Source organism: Gossypium raimondii, chromosome 12, assembly GCF_025698545.1.
Source record: "Gossypium raimondii isolate GPD5lz chromosome 12, ASM2569854v1, whole genome shotgun sequence".
In the NCBI taxonomy this organism is placed as follows: domain Eukaryota; kingdom Viridiplantae; phylum Streptophyta; class Magnoliopsida; order Malvales; family Malvaceae; genus Gossypium; species Gossypium raimondii.
In genome coordinates this window covers 13,374,229-13,397,112 of record NC_068576.1, presented here as the reverse complement: position 1 = coordinate 13,397,112, position 22,884 = coordinate 13,374,229, and the positions used below count along the sequence as shown (strand labels likewise).

Below are 22,884 nucleotides of genomic sequence, written 5' to 3'. Positions count from 1 at the left end.
TAGAATCTTCGATAGAAATTCTCGATAGAAATTCTCCAAGGTACTGAAAATAAAACGGAAGCAATTCAGAACGAAACATCAACGAAAGAACAGAAACTGTCACAAGAAAGCAAAACACGCCAAGTGTTTAAGTAAATACTCTCAAAGTATTCTATTACTCCAGAAAAAATACAAAGCATGTGATACAATGGATGATTACAAATAAAGGGGAAAACCACTATTTATATTTGAGCTCCTCCAAAACTAATAGTAAAGATTGAGTTACATTAACGACCGAGATTATAGCTTATCTACAATTGATATTCTTAAGTTATTAACTCAATCTTTTAAGATTACAAAATCAAATCTTATCAGATTACATATCTTCTAAACTTAGTTTATGTTAAGTATGATTCCTATTTCAGCCAAATTTGAGAAATAATCTTCTAGTTAAACTCTGTTTATTTGTTTCAATCAAACTCTAATTAGTCAAGATTATTTTATTATTATTTGACCTATGAATTTAGCTTATAAATTGGCTTTTTTACAACCTTAGAAAATACACCCATTAGAGATTAGAACTCATAACACATTTAGAGAATTTTGTGTTTACGTTTTGAGGGTTCTTTTTTTGGGGGGTTTTTAAGGTTTAGTTTTTATCTCCATCTTTTGTACTCTTCGTTCTTTTGCCATTATAGTATAGTTATTTTTGCCTGTGGTTTTTATCCTCTTTTGAAGGGTTTTTCCACGTTAAATTTGTGTGTTCAATTTCTCAATTTCTGTCACTAATTTTACTTGTTCGATGTTTAATCGGGTCAATCCCCAACAAGTGGTATCAGAGTTAGTTCAATTTTCATAGATTAGCCCATTTAGAAATGGCAGGAACAAGGTTTGAAATTAAGAAGTTCGATGGTGAGACAAATTTCAATCTGTGGCAAGTTAGGGTGATGGCAATTCTAGTTCAATCAGGCTTGAAAAAGGTTGTTACCGGGAAAAAGCTTGAGAATCTAAATAAAATAGAATGGGAAGAGCTTGATCAAAAGGCTTTGTCTGCAATCCAATTGTGCCTCGCAAATACGATATTGCAGGAGGTATTGATGGAGAAGACCTCATCCGCCTTGTGGAAAAGGTTAGAAACTCTTTATGCGACTAAGTCTCTAGCTAACCATTTAGTGTTGAAACAACGTCTATTTTTGTTTCGCATGAACGAATGTGAGCTTCTTAGAGATCACTCTTTTAAATGATTTAAAGAACGTTGAGGTTTAGATTGACTATGAAGATCAGGCTATGCTATTATCGTGCTCTTTACCCCCTTCATACAAGTCTTCCAAGGAGACCCTAATTTATGGTAGAGACAAACTCTCGTTCGAAGATGTGAAGGGTTATTTGGTGAGTAGAGACAAACTCGAAAATGAGTTTGGTTTGGATAGCAAGGCAGATAGGGAAGGTTTCATTTTGGTAGCATCAAAGAAGCGAGACAAAAGGTGTCACTATTGTAAGAAGTTAGGTCACGTCAAAGTAAATTGTTATAAACTGTGAAATAAAGAGCTGTTGAGAGTAACAAGGAAGATGTAGCTGGTGCTAATTTGACTGATGAAAACGATGATGATTTCTTATTAGTGTCAATGAGAGATAACTCCAAGCTTATGTCCGAGTGGATCCTAGATTCGAGATGTTCTTTCCACATGTGTCCCAATAGAGAATGGTTCTCCATATACAGTTCGGTTGAGGGTGGAGTTATGCGTATGAGAAACGATTCATCCAGTAAGGTAATTGGCATTGGTACTGTTAAAATTAGGATACACGATGGGACGATTAGGACACTCTCAGATGTCAGGTATGTACTTGATTTACGAAAGAATCTCATCTCCTTAAGTATTTTAGACTTGAAATGATGTAAAATCAATATCAAGTCGAACGGATTAAAGTATCTCGTGGAGCTCTCTTTTGTTAAAAGATAAGAACTAGCAGTCTTTATATTCTGGAAGGTTCTACAGTGACCGGTGAAATCGGACGTCCCTCGTCTGTTATGGAGCCGAAGTCAACTCGTTTAGAGCGAAGGCAACTTGGTCATAGGAGGAAAAAAGTATGATCGTTTCGTTGAAGAGAGGTTCTCTTTTGGATGCAGGTTTTGAAAAGTTAGGGCATTGTATTCGTGAAAATTAGACCTGGGTTACTTTTGATTTGGCAGTGTACAAGTCGAAAGCTAGAAGGCTTCCAGTTTCTAAGCACATATTCAACTCAGTTAATTCCCTACATAGTTCAAAATAGGCTCGTGACAAGCTTTGGCAAAGATGGCATTATGGAAATACGAGTCAAGATGGAGATTTGTTAAGTATGACTCCTATTTTAGTCAAATTTGAGAAATAATCTTCTAGTTAAACTCTGTTTATTTGTTTCAATCAAACTCTGATTAGTCAAGATTATTTTATTATTATTTGACCTATGAATTTAACTTATAAATTGGCTTTTTTACAACCTTAGAAAATACACCCATTAGAGATTAGAACTCATAACACATTTAGAGAATTTTGTGTTTACGTTTTGAGGGTTCTTTTTTTGGGGGGTTTTTAAGGTTTAGTTTTTATCTCCATCTTTTGTACTCTTCGTTCTTTTGCCATTATAGTATAATTATTTTTGCCTGTGGTTTTTATCCTCTTTTGAAGGGTTTTTCCACGTTAAATTTGTGTGTTTAATTTCTCAATTTCTTTCGCTAATTTTACTTGTCCGTTGTTTAATTGGGTCGATCCTTAATAGTTTCCCTATTTACCGTGGTAGTCCTAATTTTCCTTAAATGCTTCACTTGGCCACCAACGCTTCAAGTAGATGGGTTTCTCCACATGTTCCACGAATCAAGTCAATTCAAGTGGGTCAAATGAACCCCAGTTAATCGATCGATCTCCATTGGATGCTCTTTGTGCAATCGTCACGGGCTTTAATCTGCAGCCTATGACACTTGCATACACGTCACTTCGTAGTCCCAAAGTCGTAGTAGGAATAATAATCAACATTGAAATTTGGGATAACCATCCATTGTGTGCAATGCGAGAATTGGGTTACCCCCTTATGTTGCGACTCCCTATGGATGCATTAGATGTAAGATTGAAAACAATGGTCCAACAATCAGCCATTCTACATCCCCTGCATTGAGCGTCTTCATTTGTATACCTATGCGCACTAGACCAATGTATCTCAATCTCATTACTTCTACAAGAATCTAAAATTGAAACTGACGATCAATAGGATCAAGGTCGTAATTATTAAAAATCATTCCATTCCTAACCTTCCAAATAGTCCAAAAACCCAACTAATAAGAAAGTATAGAAGTCTGACAAGTTTTGTCATTAATATCTACGTCCTGAACCAATATATTTGTATTTCTCCTGTGCTCGAAATTCAGAGATAGCTGAGAGCCAAACTAGACCGTCCTAGCAAATTCACATTTTCGGCATAGATGGTTTAGTGTTTCCATCTCCCCGTGGCAAAACGAGCACTCAACAATGCTTAGGATCAACCGCTTCTGCAATTCATCACCTATAGGTAAATATTTATGCCATAATTTCGAGAAGAATACTGAAATTTTATACGGAACCACAAAAAAGTCCAGTTGATAGTAAGTCCATGTCTCAATGAATGCAACGACGCTTCATTCCAAAGGAATCGGTATGCACTTCGAATCGAAAACTGTCCATTAAACTTAAGTTTCCAAATGAACCTCCCTTCTTCATCAAATAACAAGAAGTTCCCCGCACCACCACACCCTCTGTCAGCTGGAACCTAATCAGCATCGAATCCCAGTTCTTGGAGATTGAATGAATGGTGAAAAATGTTTTCAAAAATATGTATACCGTCGCCTTTCCCAATTTAGATGTCCAAGCCTTTTTCCTAATATCTCTCCCTTTCAACATACTATTCCATAACCAGGAAGGAGTCTGTATTCTTTTGCATAACATTGTAAAATGGTACTGTGTGTAGTATTTCACCAACAAAACCCTTTGTGCTAAGTTACACGGTAAACAGTCTCCAAGCTTGCTTGCAGAGCAATGCATCATTTACCAACTCTGATTTGCATAGACCCAACTCCTCCTAAGGACTGGTGCATAAGAAATCTTAGCTACACATGCAATTTCCTTTGATTAAGTTATAACCCCACTAGAAGCTTTGAATGATTCGGTCAATATGTTCCGCTTTCTCACTTTTAGAATCTTAAAACTAATGCTTTTCAAATTTAGGCATAAGAAAATAATATATCTAATAAATCTGTAATTCATTTACAGTTCTTGAAAATTACAAAGCACTAAAGTGAGGTTAAATCGTTCAATGTTATAACTTCTATTTGAAATTTTTAGGATTGGAATAAAATATTAGGATTAAAAATAAGCTTGAAAAAAAAGTTTGTTTAAAATATGGGTCAATCTTAAGCTTCAGATTTGAAGCCTAAACATAACCGATTCTCTTTTAAGTTTATTATATATTATTTTTATATATTATGGAAATTAAATATGCTAGAATATAATGTAAGTATTAAAAATATGTTAAAGTTATGTGTGTTTAAATTTAATAAAAGAAAAAAATATATTAATCCTTAAACTTGACATCTTTTCTCAACTTCGAATTTTATTAATGTGATGATATGACGCTCTAAGATTACGCCACATGATCACATGAAAATTTTAAAATTTTATAATGAAGGAATACAAAAATAAAAAACTAAAACTATTAGGTTTAAAAAAATAAAATCTTATTTAAAAAAAGAGAAGAAGTTGGATAATAATATGACTTAATCTCATGATGGCATATCACTATACCTTAATGGAATCTATGTTTAGGGATCAAATTGGGTTAAGTTCCAGAGCTAACATGGATAAAAAAGAGTTTAAAGACAAAGTGGAAAAATTACCAAGTTTAAAGACTGACTATTATTTAATCCCTTTTAAAAAATAAAAATGAATGTGAGTGAACTTAAATGAACTTAAGTTAGCCGTTTATAAATACGACCGAGCATGGATAAAATTTAATACCTATATTTTGAATCGGATTAAACTTGGGCAACTATTCATGGTGTTACTACCATGCATAGGCATGACTTAGATGAACCTTATTCATTGCATGAACACTTTAAGTAAGGCACAAGATCAAGATGTTTATTTTATCTCCGAAACTTTAGTTCAAATATCCTAGTCGGTTAAGATGACCAGTGCAATAAATATACGTAAGGGTAAACATTCGATCGAATCGAATCGAATCGAAACGAATTAAAATATTTCGAGTTAAACGAGTTAATGTATCATATTTTATCATCCTAACTCGATTTGAAATTTTCTCGAATCGAGTCGAGTGAGATGGAATTCGAATCAAATCGAATATATTTGTTCGAGTTAAATTAAAAATATATATATTTTAGGTCATTGTAATCACTGTCACCTACCGTAATCAAATTTATTATTAACTTTAATCCCCTTATAATTTATTTATTAATCTTTTATATACGTGTTAACTTCTTTGCTTACTTAGTTGCTTCAATTATCTTCTTATTCTTGTGACTATGTATTTTGAAATTAAAAATATATTAAATGTAAAAAATGTGATTATTTAATAAAAATTATTTTAAAGATAAAATATGAAATTGATACCAATATAAAATTTTAACACGAATATTTTATGACATCATAAATAATTCAATTTTAGCAAAAACTTATAAAGATTTAATATGATAAAACAATTCAATAATATAAATAGTACAAAATGTGAAATTTAATATAATAATATAAATAATATATATAAATAAAATTATTATTATTATTTAGGTTTAGAAATTTTTTTTTTTGGATGATTTTAATTTTTTTAATTCGGGTAAAGGGTGAAAAGTAAAAGTTTAGTGTGAAATAAAAAGTTTTGAAGGTTGAAGGTGTAAAATTTTAGAGGGGGGAATAAATGGAATGGAAGGGTAGAAGGGGTTGGAATGGAAGGGAAGCAAAAGTTATGAGGGAAAAGTGGAAGGGAGTGTTTTGGGAAGTTTAAGAGTTTAGGATAATAATATAAATTATTATAGTTTAATATTCAATTTATATGAACATTTAAATTATTCGAGTTATTCGAATTTGAAAAACAAACTTGATTCGAACTCAAAATTCAAAAAAAAAAATCGAGTTGACTCAAATAACTCGATTATTTAACTCGAAATTCAAAAACAAAATCAATTTTTTTTTAACTCGAATCAGTTGTAAATGAACAAAACGTGTGACAAGCAATATACTTTAGTTACTATTTATATATATATATATATTCGTTTATCAAAATAAATAAAGAAATATTAATAAAAATAAAATTTTGAGACTCGTTTCTTAAATAAGCAAGACATCTTCAATTCTTTTATTTTCAAAAACAAACTCATTTGATAAATGCGTTTATTGCTTTTTGTTGAAATAAAATTTATGTTTTCTTATAAAAAAGAAAATATATTATCATTCTTATATTGTGTTTATGCTTAACGATCAACACGAAGGAAACGACAAACAGAGTTGACAATTATCATACAAGTCTTACAAGAATCTAACCCTTCTGCCGTATCCATCCATGTAAAACCAACACAAAAGACATAACCAGAAAAACAATCCCGTAAAAACCAAGGCATTTCTCGGACTTTCAAATGATGAATAAAACGACAGCATTGCCAATAAAATAAAATCTTCAACCGTACCTGAATTTATAATGCCAAAGTTTAAGAGAATTCCCAATTCCTTGATCACTGATAACAGCCATGCAGTCGTTTGATGGTGACGGTGAACGAACAGAGAATGACTTGGACAAACCGAGAGATTCTGACGCAGGAATCAGCAATACCTTGGAGGCCAAGGTGGAAGAACTGAGGAAAACAAAGGAAGAGCTGATGAGAGCCAAGGAAAATGCTACAGATTCATGGTTAGATTCCAAACCCCTCCTTGATGAGCTCGAAAGACTAAAATCGGACCTCGTGATTGCTCAGAATCAAAATTCTATTTCCAAAAATATGATTTCAGAGCTTGAATCACAACTTGAGACCATTGTCAAGGACATTAGAGCCAAAAGGGAGGAAGAACTCAAGGCTGTAAAGACCATCAATGAAACAAACCGGAATCTGGAGCAAATGCGTGAAGAGTTGGAACAGTTGAAGGCAGACAAGGATGAAGAGCGCAGAACAAGGTCGAAACTAAAACAAACCTTGCGGCTAAGGAGACAGACTCTTCGCACGTTGCAACTGACATTACGAGCAGTGCGAATAGAATCAGATGCTTTCAGAGCATCAGCAGCAAAAGCACTTCAATACACCGATCATCCAGAATCAGACAATTCCCCAGTACAACTAACTCAGGAAGACTTCTATGCCCTAAAGAGAAGAGCTAAAGAAGAAACATCGTTGGCGAATTGGCGGGTTGCTGTAGCTATGGAACAGAAGGCTACCGCAGAAGCGGCACAAAACTTGGCTTTAAGAAGATCAAAAGAAACACATCCAGACAACAAATTACAGAGGAGAAAGGGAGACCGCAGGATGGTTGAAGGTGAAGAAACGAAACAAGAGGAGGCAGGAGATCAGGACATGACTAAGCAAGAAGTAGAGGAAGTCCTAAATGAAGACTTTGTATTCCCAAAAGCTCGAGCCAAAGAAATCAATCAGAATAAGCAAGGGAAGCGTCAACGGATGAGCAAGCCTAAAAGCAGGAAGATTCCAGTGTCGAAAATTAAAAAGAAAGTATCGATTTTATCTCAAATGAAAATTTGTCTTGTGCACATAAAAAGAATTTTCACATAAATTCAAACAGTCGTGCACGAAAATACAGTTCCTGCTCAGAATAAAATGTCAGATCTGCTAGACCAGAAATAAAAAGGAATAAAAGATGGATCTGATTTAAAATGCACCCAAGTTTGAGTATTTCCTGAGGAGAAATCCGGAAGGTTTTAGCATAAACAAAAGCCTGCACAACAGAACAAACCCCAAAAGATTGAAAGAATAGACGTGTATGTGTGAGTACATAGCAAGAATCAGAAAATTTTCAAACCCGATTTCTCCTAATGCTGGCCAGACAATAAAAGAACTCCGAAGACTAGATACATGACGAGGTATGAAAAAGAAAATCCAAAACTGATCCTTCAAGACAAAAGTCGGCCTACAAATCATGAAAACACGGTTTACTAGAGAACATGAAACTTAGATATTCAGAAAGCAAATATAAAGATTGTTGCAGTACCATAATGTTGACTAAAGTTCTACTGAAACATTCTAGAGTATGCCTTTTTCTCCTGGTCCCGTCTATCAGCAATCTGCAGCAGTTTTACAAATTCAATTTTGTTCACAGGTGAAATCAATGAGTGCAAGGAGGAAGGCATTAAATATTTAACATTTTCCATGAAAGAATAGATGATTGTAATTGACCTTCTTCCTTGCAGCCGCAAGCTCTTTCTTTATTCCACCTGAGCGGCAGAAAACATGAGATAGAATAAGTAATCCCCAAATTCTACATGATTTTGATGAAGCAGTACTACGAATGATCGCAAAAAACGAAGTAAAGGAAAAGATGATTTAACATCAAATATCATACTCAAGGTATGATCATATGCAATTTTACCAATGATCATATGCAATTTTACCAGGTGACACAGTGATGACATTTCATTAATAAAAATTGAAAACCTAACAAGCCCTTCCGAACCTCAAACCAGTAAAGGGGGAGGCAAGTAATAGAAGATGGAGGGAGGGAGCATGGAAGAGGTTTCGCAGCTATTCACTTGAGACAAGATTGTACTGACCATCATTGGGTTCCAAGTCCAATGCCTTTTTAAAGCTCTCAACTGCAGAATCGAGGTCATTAAGTGCCATATTTGCCTGAGATCAGTTAAAAACAAAAGCAATTAAGTAAAAAGAATCCCCAGTAAAAGTGCAGTTAACCATGTAATAGTTTGAACAATGTGCATTCACTGAAAATAGAGGGCATGTGGTTTACATCATTATAAACATGCATGGGTCCTCCCACAAACCAGTTACCAAAATAAGAAACCATGAAATAGTTATGCTTGAAAAGCTCCAAAACTAGTCATCCAAGAAAATCATGGCTACGAACTAAATTACAAACACTACCAAGTAAATTACAAACACGCATGGGTCCGTCCTCCCTCAAACCAATTAGCAAAATAAGAAACTATGAAATAGTTATGCTTGAAAAGCTCCAACACTAGTCATCCAAGAAAATCATGGCTACGAGCTAAATTACAAACACTACTAAGTAAAAGAAGCAGTGTCAAGGAATCAATAAACTTGGCTTTGGATATCATACAAATAGTAAGCACTAACCTGGCCTTGACGAAAGAAAGCTTTCACATTATCTTCTCCATCACGAATCGCGAAGTCTGCATTCAACAATGCTCCTTTTAGATCGCCTAGTTTCAACTTGCAGGCCTAAACAGACAACAGTTATATGAAAAGAAACAAACATCAATAACCTAAAAAGGAATATAATGTGATAACATATGCTAACATAGAGGAACTCCCTATCATAACATGCTTTCAAACCATTACAGAGCATATTAAATGAATGAGAACCTAAAAAGCAAGAAAGAAGATTGGAAAGTTGTTGCATGCTAGATGCCTCAACATATGATCAATTTTCAAGGACATTAAAATCTTACAGAACTGTTTGTAAACATCTGAGACTTGGTCTTCCGCAAATACGAGCTCTTTGCTGTGCGATGACAAATTAGAAAGGAAGGAAAATGGTCAGCGAAAAAACTAGAGGATTCATGGCAATAATATCACGATGGACACACCTTGATCAATTCCCTCCAAGTCCCAGCAGACATCCAAGTAACGTAAAGCCTTCCAATATTTTCTAAGAGCAACCTTATAGTCTTGTTTCTGTAAGAGGGGACAACTAGGAAAATTTAGCGTGTGGCATTGTAGCAGTAAATCAAATTCCAAACAAAAGAACAAAAGACATTGATAATCAAATGTATGGTAGAAAATGTGACATCATTAAGCATTCATAACTTGAAGAGAGTACCAGGCATACTCATTCATAAGAAAGAATGTACCATGCATAATCTAGGAAATGGGAAAAAAATGAGCAAATTAAACTGCAGAAAACTGTAACTATATATCAAATACCTTGTATTGCTCATTTGCAAAAGCTTTAATAGAGTCTACTGCCTTCATCCACCAAGAAATTTCATCTGGTTTTTTTTCAAGGTCAACTGGCCAATCAGGATATATATCACCATCCTTAAAAAAGTTGGATACTCCATCATCTGCCCCCTCAGGAATTTCTCCGCAATCAGCAATTATAACCTCTTGAGTGGGGTAATCACCATCCTTAGTAGCAACAAGCTCGATAGAACGAACAACACCCATTCCTTTTATAACCTTCCCAAAAACCACATGTTTTCCATCGAGATGAGATGTTCGAGTAGTTGTAATGAAGAATTGAGACCCATTGGTGTTAGGCCCCATATTAGCCATCGATAACATTCCTTTTCTTTCATGTTTTAACTCGAAATTTTCATCTTCAAATTTCAAGCCATAAATGGATTCTCCCCCAGTTCCATCACCAGCTGATATATCCCCACCTTGTATCATAAAACCTCGGATAATGCGATGAAAGCGCACACCCTATTAAATTGAAATTGCATTATTATTAAAAAAGGAAATCACTACAAAGTTTCTTACATAAGTAAAGGAAACTATTTGGAAGTGCATAGTCATCATTTTTGGCAGATTAATTTCATAATAGCAGAATTACAAGAAAACCATAACATTTTCCACATGCATCAAATTCTAACGTGAAGTACCTTGAACTGCCTGTGTGCCCATCAACATAGGACCTAAAGAGCGTAAAGGCATGTAAAACGAGAGCATATGATCATTCAACCAAAGTGAAATTACAAAAACAAGAAACCATCTAACAATACCATATTTAATGCCCTTCATTCTCTAAGTTTCAAGTTATGTCTACATGCATCAACATTAGAAGCAAACTGCATTTGAGAAAGGAAATAAAGGAGTTACATTGCTTCTTATTACAAGAATTCCCAGTTGAAAAAACAAACCTCAATTCCCAAGGAAAATTCAATCTTTTTTACTCTAGGAAATGCTCGCTTTACACCAAATAATACAAGATGTGCAAAGAAAACATGTAAGCTCTACCAATTACTCACTTACAAAGAAAACAAGTAACGAGCCACAATACATAAAAGAATCGCACACAGAAAAGGGTTTTACTTCACTCAAAGCAAAAGCCTCATTACCACACCCACTAAACTCAAACCAAAGAATTTGAACACCTTTTTGACATTCCAGGAGGAAAGAAAAAAGAATTAACACTAAAATAGAGATACTTTGATGCAGTCAAGAGTTGTAAATATAGGAAAGAGAAAAGGAAGAACCTTGTAATGCAGGGAGGCAGCAGAGTTAGGAGCAATGCCTTTCTCACCAGTGCACAAAGTCCTGAAATTCTCAGCAGTTTTAGGCACAACATCCGTGTACAACTCCACTACAATCCTTCCTTCTAGTTCTCCTCCTATACTTATGTCCAAATAACACCTTGGGTTCACCATTTTCCTTCTCTTCTTCAACTGAAAATGAAAACAACCCTAATCCCACTTGAACCCAAAAAAAGAAAACAAAAGGTCGTCGGTTCTGGCTTTGCTGGTTCGTTTTGCCGTGTTGGTTGGTTTGCTTTGGCAACAGCTGCCTGGTTTTAAGGGTGCCTTTGGAACCGTCGGATATTTGTGTAGAGTGAGTTACATGACACGGATTTTGAGGTTAAGGATGTGGGCTCAAATTTCCAGCCTCTCGAGAGATTAAACAACAATTCAATATAAAAAAAATTTTCACACTCTGTATTAAATAAAAGTGTTTTTTCCTCTTTTTTTTATTATTTATTTTTTCATAAATTGTTAACTAAAATTTAAATATTTTTTCTCTAATCTCCGACATTAACTATTAGATCAACTTAGATTTTAAATATGTTTTTCTACTCGTCGATGGATAATGATCTATCGTACCAATCGCCGAATCATCACTTGCAACTTGTTTGCAAAACTTTTTAAAAGAAAACTTAATAATCCAATGAATTAAATACAAACTTTTGAATAATCTACCGACTTAAATGAAAATTTTTAATAGTTTAATGACCAAATTGTAACTTTTTTTGTTAAGTAACCAAAACAAAAGCTTACTCAAAATTTAATGATTAATGTTGTAGTTTACCTTAAAAAAGTATAAACTCATAATAACAAATTTTGTAAAAGAAATATAATTTTATATATTTTCAACCATGAAGACATATTATTAACCATTTTGTAAAAATAAAGTAAGATTGATATATCAAATATTAACATAACTATTTTTATCATTACCCTAACTATACTTATGAAAGTGAAACATCAATTATGTACAAGTATGAAGTTTAAATGAGACTCATAAATCTCCCAAAAAATGATTAAGATATGGATAATTGAAAGTAAACTTCACACATTGTTATACCACGGCCAAAAAGTCCCAAAAGCTAACAAGAAGCTATTATTGGATAAATAAAGGGGACAAAGTTGGATGCCATTTAACACAGCTCAAACCCCTCAACTACAAAATTAGATAGAGCAGAAGGAATGAATCAATCTCAACAAACTTATTATTCTTTTTTAAACAATCCATTATTTGATTTAAGCATTAAAAATGATGAAAATATCAATTTAACGTTTTACCACGCGTATCATTTCCAGTCCTCTTAAAGCATTCCTCACTTCCCTGTGACCCAATCTAATGAGTGCAAAAACACATATGTATAAAGAGAATATAGTAAGATTATAAAATTAATTCAATTCATTCATGCGTACGTAATCTTCCTCCTCAGTTTGATATGTATATATAAAAAAAAAATTGATGCTGGATAAGTTTTTATTCATATTTCAACGTATATAATTTCAGTATTTTCAAACTCCCACTCTCTTTAGTACATTTGCTGCATTCTCATTGTTCCTTGAATTCTTTCTTTTGAATTTATAAGTTAATTAATTATATAATATAGCTTTTATGGAGCCTGTAGCCACTGAGACCTGCAATCCAAGTTGCAAATTATTTCCATTTGCTTTGAACTGAGGTGATGAGACTAGACCTTGAAAGGTCCCCATAATTACATCACGAAATGCACTCACCACATTTTTACAAACTTATATTTTTACATGCAGTGGTTCACATTTAGAAACCTACAAATATGTCATTCAAACCAAACAGAACCCTTCATTTGCTGCCTTAAAGAGAACAAGGTCTTAGGTATCTAGTTGACCACTTTGCAGTTCTTCCTTATCTCCCCATCTTGTCCCATTAGAACACCAATGTTGGCCATCTTCACCATTGATGCTCCAAAATCTTTTAAAAACAGATAAGGGTATCTGCTGTAGCTAAGCACCATTGAAGCAGTTCTATTATCTGTACTCAGAACATGGTCTGACTGCAAAAGACCAGAACTGTTGACAAGGTTTCTGTAGTAGCTGTTGTCGAATCTGTTAGTTGTAACAGAGTCTAAAGGAACTAAAGTGGTGTCTGAATCTACTTGATCCGGACACACAGTTTGAAGGCCTTTGAGAAGTGATGCTTCAAGATCTGGGTCTGGCTTGCGTGACCCACCAAAGTTGAATAGCCTTTGTTTGAAAGTGAAACATTGAGCAAAGCCAATGGTGTGAGCACCTGTATTTAGCATATATGAACTGTTCAGCATAAAGGCAGTGGCAATAAACAAGTTGTTGTTTTGTTTTTGAAGCACAAAATGATCAAAAGATTGATGATTATGGCATTGAATGAAAGCATGCCTGATAGAACAACCACATCCTTTGTATCAAGACCCTTTGCATTGAACTTCGCAATGATGTTATCTAAGGACTCAAAAGGTGATGGGAGTTCATTAGCTGCGGTCTTATTCGCTGTTCGGCCATCTCGGCGACCCAACGGTACCATCCAATACGATGCCCCTGCCTTATAGATTAAGAGCAGGGTTACCGACGGACCATGAACGATGATAATGATATAGAATCAGGTTAAAATTAGGAATGAAAGATGAAAATGTTACTTACAATATTAGCAGCTTCTCTTGCTGCAAGAGTTAATATATCAGTGCAAGAAACAGTTGATGGGCAAGCTTTCTCAACATTAGCCTTAATTTTGTCAATAACCTCATAGCCTCTTACTGAGTTTTGATTAGCCCTTGCTGTTTTTTCCCCCACAAATGTTGAGTCAATATCATCAAGTAAGATTGAAGCATCACATCCCTGCAGAGATTCAAAAAGTTATGTAAAGGAAAAAAAAATAATGCAGTAAAGCACTCCGACTCTTTTGCTTTTGGTTTTTTTTTTTTTTCTTTTGAAGTATTTGTGTCGGACACATGAGTAACATAGACCAGACATCAATATAGAAACCGAGAACAGTTTTATTACGTTAACAAAACAATCATGGAAGTGAAGTCGAACAAGAGAGGCCGCCATCCGAGTATCGTTAGCAATGGCTGACCAAACACCATATCTAACAATCCCTGTGAGACTGGGACAAGTACTGTCATAGAATCTATAATCGAGTTGACAAAACACCAGGTGACTCAGGAAAAAGATGTAAAACAAGTGAACAAAGGGACGTTTGAAGGCTTTTTGCTCCATATCAAAACACTGAAATTCGAATAACTGCCCGTCTTTTGCCAAAGCAGTGGAACTAAGAGCTATTTTATACTCCAATAACCTAAGGAGAATACAATACATTGCCAAATTTGATTATGTCATTTCTGCAGATAGTGGGGAGCCATTATCTGATGTCCCGTTCAATAGGTTTGGTACAATCCCATGTATTTCCCTTTGAAAATGGCTTAAAAGTGGCATCATGGTGTATTCCTCTAGCAAAAAGAGTTTCCATGGAAAGACAGTAAACTACACTCGCAAGTTTGACTTAAGTGTCTACATGTGAAGAAAATCTGGGCTGCTAAAGTTCCCAGGCATGCGATAATACCTTTAACAATTAAGTCATATGGAACAATAATTCCTTTTCTTTAATCGCAAAACCATATTTATATGCCGAAAGTTATATTAGTAAGTCTAGTAGTGGAACATACACCTCAGATTGTTTAATGGACTGGTTAAATAGTCCCACCAATGACAATTTTCATATCAGCTAATGCCATGTAACCAGCAATGCATAGATACTATTCAGTGCAAGCAAGAACCTATCCAACTATGTTTTCTGGACTTGAGTGTTAGTGTTCAATATGGGTATATTTCCCGCACGAGTATGTTTAATTTTTTCTTAGTATTCATTTATTTGGAGGGTGATTAGAGGATTATAGGCATAAGTGTTCAACACGATTCTTTAAAGAAAAATGAAGAGTCAGAATAACATAATCTGCAACTATAAGGTAAGTGGGAGCTAAGTGGGAGTAGTTAAAGAAGTGGGGGGATAAGAGTACTTAGTTAGCCATTATAAGAGTGGAAAAGAACAAGAAATAAAGATGAGCTGAAGAGGGTTATAAACCAATTGTTTTTTAAGGCAATTGAGATTAACTCGGTCATTTCTTTATCTGCTACAGAATGAAAACTGTTGCTGTATTGTAGTCACTTGACCCAGCTGTTCTTCATTTATCTAAACTTCTGATACGGGTTCCTCTCTGTTCGAGATGTTTGGGAATAGGGAAAGCAAAGGAAATGAGAGAATTATAATCTTGAAAACTGATCATTGCTTCAATCTAATTTCTATGCATAGAGCACAATCATATTTATACGATTAATGGTAATTGACATGGTAGTTGTCATGGTTTTCAGCAAACTTATTCGTTTTAGGATTTAGGGATATCTAATATTTATATTGGATGTATAATTATTTTTATTAAAATTTATTTTAAATATATAATATTATATATTTAAATTTTTAATGGGTATATTTTAATTATATTTAAAATATAGATTATATATTCAAATTAAATTTTATAAATAATTAATATTAATTGCTTACAAATATTTAAAATTTATATTTTATATATCAAAATATTAATAATAAGTTAAAAATAATTTTTTATATTCTTACTAAAATATTATAATATTAATAAATTTAAATATTATTTAAATACATATTTTTACTTCATATAATATTACATCTAAAATAGATATTTTAATTTTTAATTTTTTTAATAATAATACCAAACATTTAAACCTTAAATCAAATTTTTAAAAATAGTTCAAAAACACTTTTAAAAGTAATAAAAATAACCCTTAGACTTAGTTACTTAATTTACTTGAGATTCAACGTGGTGGAGTGCACTATGAGAATATATGCTAGTGGTTTAATGAGAATATATGCTACTTGTTAACATTGTGGCACATAATTGACTTCTAATTTGTCTTAAGCTATTCGTTTTTTAAGACTGTGAATTTGAAGTTCTACATGTTTGGATTTGACATCGAAGATTGGATTTCCTTACATTATAACTATACTCATATTGTCACTTGTTAGTAAGATTATCGAATAATGTTTAATTGTACATAATCGTACATAAGTAATATAGTGAGTAAAGAATATTGTTTCTATGGGGATTATATATATAAGTCAATAGTTACACAAGTTGATAATTTAAAACAATGATAATGAAATGAGTTAACTAACTAGTTTAATTAAAATTAACTAAGTATAAAGATATAAACACAGATTATAAGATAACAAATATTAACATAAATTTTAATCATCATAATGGCATGAAGAGCAAGACTAATTACTTCCCCTAAACTTAGAATTATTAAAAACAATACTCAAAGATGTTATGATGGTCTCGTGGCATATTGGTGATTTACTAACCAAATTCTACAAGAAGTAAATTGCTCGTGAATACCTAACCTTTGAGTTTCTTTTACACATGTCTATGTCTAATCACCTTTAAGGTTACATATTCAGGCATCATACCTAAAGGTATATTTCCTTTTAATTGCTGACTATAAAAAAAATCAGAAAATGTTACAAAATTTATATTAACCGCATCCAGTATAAGTTCAAGACACATAAGGGTCCTAACCATATTTCGACTCGTGATGAATCCATAAATACCAATAGAAAATAAATAGACACTCAAAACAAGTATATGCTCGAGCATCATTGACCAACTCCTTATCAATTTCGATTCATTATTAATATGAACAATAATTCAACAGATTTGATTGACTAGAGTATAACAAAAAAAAAATCTATTGGAAATATATCGAATAAACGAATTTCTATTTTATACACGAGCAATATTCAAAAAGAATTCAAAGAAAATGGATGCGATAAGATAGAAAAAATAGAAAAAGGTTTCATTTTGATTGCTTGCTATTCCTAGTTAAAAAGATTTATTACTGCCGAGCCACAACAATTGCACCTATCAAAGCAACTAAAAGAATTATTGAAATGAATTCAAATGGAAGAAAAAAATCGATTGCTAAATGAATTCCAATTTGTTGACTATTACTTATCAAATCTTGTTCTATGATTTGATTTGATCTTGTAGTCCAAATAATCCCGTACCATGATGTATCTAATATAGTAGTAATTAGCGAAACAAGAATACTTGTACAAACCAACGAAGTAAGGCCATTCCCAATGGTCCACAGATTAAAATCTTTATAATATTCTGAACCATTCATGAATATCACAAACAAATAGGATTAAAACATTTATGGCTCCCACATAAATAAGGAGTCAAGCAGTAGCTACAAAATGAGAATTTGAGAGAATATAAAATAAGGATATACAAACAAGAACCAATCCCAATGAAAGGGCAGAATAAATTGGATTGGTAAGTAATACCATTCCCAGGCTTCCTAATATAAGACTCGATCCCAGAAAAACTAAAAGAAAATTGTGTATTGGTCCAAGCAAATCCATTCTATGTAAAATAAGAGATAAATAAATCGAAATGCTTTTCATGATCTTATTGACCCGACCAATAATTTTTTATGATACGTTCCTAATTGAATAAAATCCTAATCTATTAGGCGTGAATTGCTCTAAGCACAGTTATTGGACAGTTTCATTATTTATTCTTTTTTGTTTGTTTAAAAGAAAAGGGTATTTTATTTTTTGAAACTATATATTTCGAAATAATTACGAATATATTAATATATTTTAATTTTCAATAAAAAGGAATCAAATTCTTATCAACTAGTTAATTTGTAATTGAATTTTTATTTATTGACCAAAGGCCTCATTCTTTTTTTTTTTTAATTCAAACCAAACAGTCTTTTAACTTAAACCAAAACGGAACCTTAAAAGAATGAATGGGAAATTTCTCTTTACTTTAATAGAACAAGAGGTTTACTTACTGAGTTTTTCTTTGAATTGAATTCAAAATTATTCGAATTGTATTATCGTCAATTACTGACATTGGTAAATGACCCAAAGCAATTTGATTATAATTCAGTTCGTGACTGTCGTAAGTAGAAAGTTCATATTCTTCAGTCATTGATAAACAATTTGTTGGATAATACTCAACGTAGTTACCACAAAATATACAAATTCCGAAATCAATACTGTAATTAAGCAATCGTTTTTTTTTTCGAATATCCGTTTCAAATTTCCAATCAACAACGAGTAGATCTATAGGGCATACACGAACACATACTTCACAAGCAATGCATTTATCAAATTCAAAATGGATTTGTCCGCGGAAACGCTCTGATGTGATTAACTTTTCATAAGGATATTGAATAGTTACGGGTAACGATTTGCGTGGGATAAGGTAATCATGAAACCTTGACTAATGTACCTTACTGCTCGGACTGTTTGGTGGCCATAATTCATGAACCTAGTTACCATAGGGAACATATCGTGAATATCTATGAATAATTTTATGTTTGTTTATTTCTCTTGTTTGAACCAAGTCATGAATCTCATATTCTTCTTTTCTTTACAGTGAAAGAAGTTGGAAATAAGTTGTTAATAATAAATTACCCAGAGAAATGGGTAAAAGAAATTTCCACCCGAGATTTGATAATTGGTCCATTCTAAACCTAGGTAAAGTCCATCGTGTTGCGATAGAAATAAACAAAAACAAATAAGTTTTAGCTAATGTAATAAAGATACCAATTGTTGTTCCAATGATTCCATTTATTTTATTTATTTCAAATAGCTTAGGGATGAATACGTACAGAATGGAAATATTCCAACCCCCCAAGTAAAGAACTGTTACAAAGAACGAAGAAAGTAATAGATTTAGCTAGGAAGCAACGAAAAATAAACCAAATTTGATACCTGAATATTCGGTTTGATACCCTGCTACTAATTCTTCCTCCGCTTTTGGTAAATCAAAAGGTAATCTTTCACATTCTGTTAGAGAAGAAATTCGAAAAACGATAAACCCTATTGGCTGACGCCACAAATTCCATCCCCAAGAACCATATTTTGACTGTGCCTCAATTATATCAACTGTACTTGAACTGTTAGATAATTATAGTCGATGATAACATCACTGTTTACATCTCTAGTCCAAAACCGAACATGAGATTTTCACCTCATACAGCTCCTCGTGGGTCACAAATAAATTTTAGGACCGAATCAATATTATTTATCTTCGTATGGTTGTAGAATAGATAGAGAAAAAATAGATTGGAAGGTCTAAAATTATACTAATGGAATTCTGTCTGCTATATTCTGAAGAATAAAAAATAAGTGCTTCTGAATTGATCTCACCCGTTCATAATTTCAATTTTGATTTGTTGAGTAATAACTTAAGCCTTCAATAAAATATTCTTGTAGAATATCAATAGATATTTCGACCCATTGTTTTCTATTACGAAAAAAATGAAACATCCCATTAGCTCGTAAATCATGACACGGATTAGATCTCTCTATATCTATGAAAGAAAGAATAAAAAAAAAGATTTCTTTTTTATTCTTTATTGTTTCTTTATTGTTTCTATTCTGCTTTCGGATCTAATAAAACCACGAATGGGGCTTAAACTAAAAAATAGTAAAAGATTATTTCGTTCCTAATAATCATTACTTTAATCGGCAGATAGGAGGATACTCTGGATCGGAATCATGGGGAATACTGCCTAGTCATTTCTACGAATTTAAAGCCCCAATTAGTATTCTTTTTATGTTATCCAGAAGTCTCTTTTTATATAATTTACATAATCTCCATTACCAATCCTTTATGTATTTTGGTGTTCCTAACCATCCACTCGTTTTTTGTTCAATCCCCTGTTTGTTTAGCAATACATGTATAGGAATCTATACAAAAGATAGCAAAAACTCTATACGGTTGATCTTCTGAGCCCGCTTCAAGCTAGATTGACTAATCAACCCGTCTTGGGGTAAAGACTTTTTCCGCTTACGTTTTCTTCCACTTAACTCTTGTACATAGGAAATGAGATTCTATTTTTTTTGTTTAATTTACTGCGAATTTATAAGCTGCTTTCTTTCACTCATATATAACTATCTAATTTAGTTTATCAACTCAACTTATTTTCTAGAACGAAAGGAATAGGTAAAATAAAAGTTTCTATTTCAACGAATCGCACGTAGAGATATTGATAAAACACATAGAGTTAATGGTATTTCATAACTAGTCGATTGAGCAAATTTCATGAGACCACCTAAAAAGGAATATTTATTATTTGATCCATATCCTAACATAAGAAGTCCAACGGGAGCAATACTTGAAATGGCAATCCATAAAAAATACCAATATTGAGATCGACTAAAATAAGGCGAGAGCTAAAAGGAATTACTGAAAAACTTAGTAAAATTAATATGACTGCTATAGTCGGTCCAATACTAAATAAACGAGTATTGCCTCTAGATGGAAGAATATTTTCTATGAAAAGTAGTTTTGTTCCATTTGCTAGCGCTTGAAGAATGCCCAAAGGACCGGCATATTCAGGTCCAATACGTCGTTGTATTCCTACAAATATTTCTTTTTCTAACCATACAATTACTAGTACACCTATTGTGATTCCCAAAACAAGAGTCAAAATAGGGACCAACATCCATATGATCCCATAGACCTCTTTTAAATATTCCAACGTGTAAAAGGAATTGATATCTTCTACTTTTGTCGTATAAATTATCATTTCAACGATCCACTTCTCCCATAATGATATATATGCTACCTATTATCGTCATAATATCAACCAATTTCATTCTTTTAACTAACTAAGGAAGAATTTGCAAATTGATAAAGCCCGGCGGGCGAATTTTCCATCTCCAAGGAAAACTACTTTGATCCCCTCTCAGAAAAATTCGTAATTCTCCATTTGGGGCTTCCATTCTAGCATAAAGTTCTTGTCTCGGTAATTCAAATATGGGAGAAGGTTTTTTACTAATGAATCGATATTCAAAACCATTCCATTCTGGATCCCTTTCTCGATCAAAGCATCGAATTTCTGAATTCTCATAGGGACCACTTGGAATTCCTTCCAGGGCCTGTTGAATTATTTTTATAGATTCTTTCATTTCACTTATTTAGACTAAATAACGAGCTAATGAATCTCCTTCTTTTTGCCACTGGATTTCCCAATCAAATTCGTCGTAACACTCATAATGATCAACTTTTCAAAAATCCCATTTGATTCTAAAAACTCGTAGCATTGGGCTGAATAAACCCCAATTTATTGCTTCTTCTCCACCAATAATGCCTATCCCTTCCACTCGTTCTAAAAAAATAAGATTTCGCATAATAAGTTTTTGATATTCAACAATTCTTGTTAAAAAAATAATCACAGAAATCCAAAAATTTATCTATCCAGCCGTAAGTTAGATCGGCTGCCACTCCTCTGATATGAAAATAATTATGCATCATTCGCATACTGGTGGCAGCTTCGAATAGATCATATACTAATTCTCTTTCTCTGAAAATATAAAAAAAGGGGGTTTGTGCACCAATATCTGCCATAAAAGGTCCAAGCCATAATAGATAAAAAGCTATACGACTCAACTCCAACATAATTACTCTGATATAGTTGGCCCTTTTAGGGACTTGAATATCCCCCAACTGTTCTGGTCCATTTACGGTTATTGCTTACGTGAACATAGTGGCTAAATAATCCCAACGCGTTACATAAGGCAAATATTGTATAATTGTTCGGTTTTCCGTAATTTTTTCCATTCCTCTATGTAAATAACCTAATATTGGTTCACAGTCAACAACATCTTCACCATCTAGTGTAACGATGAGACGAAGAACACCAGGCATTGATGGGTGGTGAGGCCCCATATTGACTGTCATGAGGTCTTTTTCTATAGCTGATAGATTCATAAGTTTTTCCTCGATTCATTCTTACATGAATTGTTGAAAGTGAAAACAAGTACATCAAATTGAAAATCTAATAAATCGACTAAATCAAAATTTGCAAATTAACGATTTTTTGATTCCTGAATATCCAAGTCACCAATTAATTCTTTATAACGTATTTTATTTGTCTTTGATAAATAAGATAGCAGTCGTTGACAATTTCCTAGAATTTTACGTAGATCTATCTGGGATAAATAGTTTTTTTTTGTGCAATTCCAAATGTAAAGTAAGTCTTTGTATCTTATTGGTGAAACTAACTATTTGAAATTCAACAGACCCCCTATTTTCTTCTTTTTCTTCTTGAAAAGTAACTGAGATGAATGAATTTTTTACCATAAAACCAAAAAATTTCCCCTTTTTTTTTAATGTGAATTTTACTGATCAGTAATAATAATACCAGTCATTTTGATATACTTGATGATTTTAAGTTCATAACCGTATCTTTTGTTTCATTTCTTCTGGAACAATCACAAAGACTTTTTTGATCATAGACGTCCTACCAGAAATTCAATGCGTAATCTTAGCTTTTAATGTGTATTCCTGAATAATCTCATTATTCACTTATTCAACAGTTTCATTTTACCAAGTT

The 22,884-nt window shown here is 33.0% G+C and overlaps 2 protein-coding genes and 2 pseudogenes across 6 annotated transcripts; all 4 read right to left on the bottom strand.

Moving 5' to 3' along the window:
- Positions 1–6,704: 6,704 nt before the first annotated feature.
- On the bottom strand, positions 6,705–11,783 carry LOC105763348 (peptidyl-prolyl cis-trans isomerase CYP40). Of its 5 annotated transcripts, XM_052625635.1 has the most exons (10): positions 11,389–11,533; positions 10,795–10,827; positions 10,115–10,615; positions 9,778–9,865; positions 9,640–9,692; positions 9,305–9,409; positions 8,764–8,839; positions 8,390–8,427; positions 8,205–8,277; positions 8,080–8,123 (listed from the first exon to the last, which is right to left on the bottom strand). In XM_052625635.1, the coding sequence occupies exons 3-9, from the start codon at positions 10,580–10,582 to the stop codon at positions 8,224–8,226; spliced, it is 882 nt and encodes a 293-aa protein (XP_052481595.1). In that variant the 5' UTR covers positions 10,583–10,615; positions 10,795–10,827; positions 11,389–11,533; the 3' UTR covers positions 8,080–8,123; positions 8,205–8,223. The 5 variants fall into 5 exon arrangements, 3 of the variants coding, with proteins under 3 accessions (XP_052481594.1, XP_052481595.1, XP_012437003.1); XM_052625634.1 differs by lacking the exons at positions 8,080–8,123; positions 10,795–10,827 and adding an exon at positions 6,705–6,844 and having other exon boundaries at positions 11,389–11,782; XR_008192016.1 differs by lacking the exon at positions 10,795–10,827 and having other exon boundaries at positions 8,667–8,839; positions 11,389–11,783.
- Positions 11,784–12,976: 1,193 nt separating this feature from the next.
- LOC105763347 (peroxidase 10) lies at positions 12,977–14,672 on the bottom strand. The gene is made up of 4 exons (XM_012581548.2): positions 14,434–14,672; positions 14,074–14,268; positions 13,813–13,975; positions 12,977–13,690 (listed from the first exon to the last, which is right to left on the bottom strand). The coding sequence occupies exons 1-4, from the start codon at positions 14,647–14,649 to the stop codon at positions 13,281–13,283; spliced, it is 984 nt and encodes a 327-aa protein (XP_012437002.1). The 5' UTR covers positions 14,650–14,672; the 3' UTR covers positions 12,977–13,280.
- Positions 14,673–18,908: 4,236 nt separating this feature from the next.
- Positions 18,909–21,110, bottom strand: LOC128035395 (NAD(P)H-quinone oxidoreductase subunit 1, chloroplastic-like; annotated as a pseudogene).
- On the bottom strand, positions 21,077–22,259 carry LOC128035394 (NAD(P)H-quinone oxidoreductase subunit H, chloroplastic-like; annotated as a pseudogene).
- Positions 22,260–22,884: the final 625 nt, after the last annotated feature.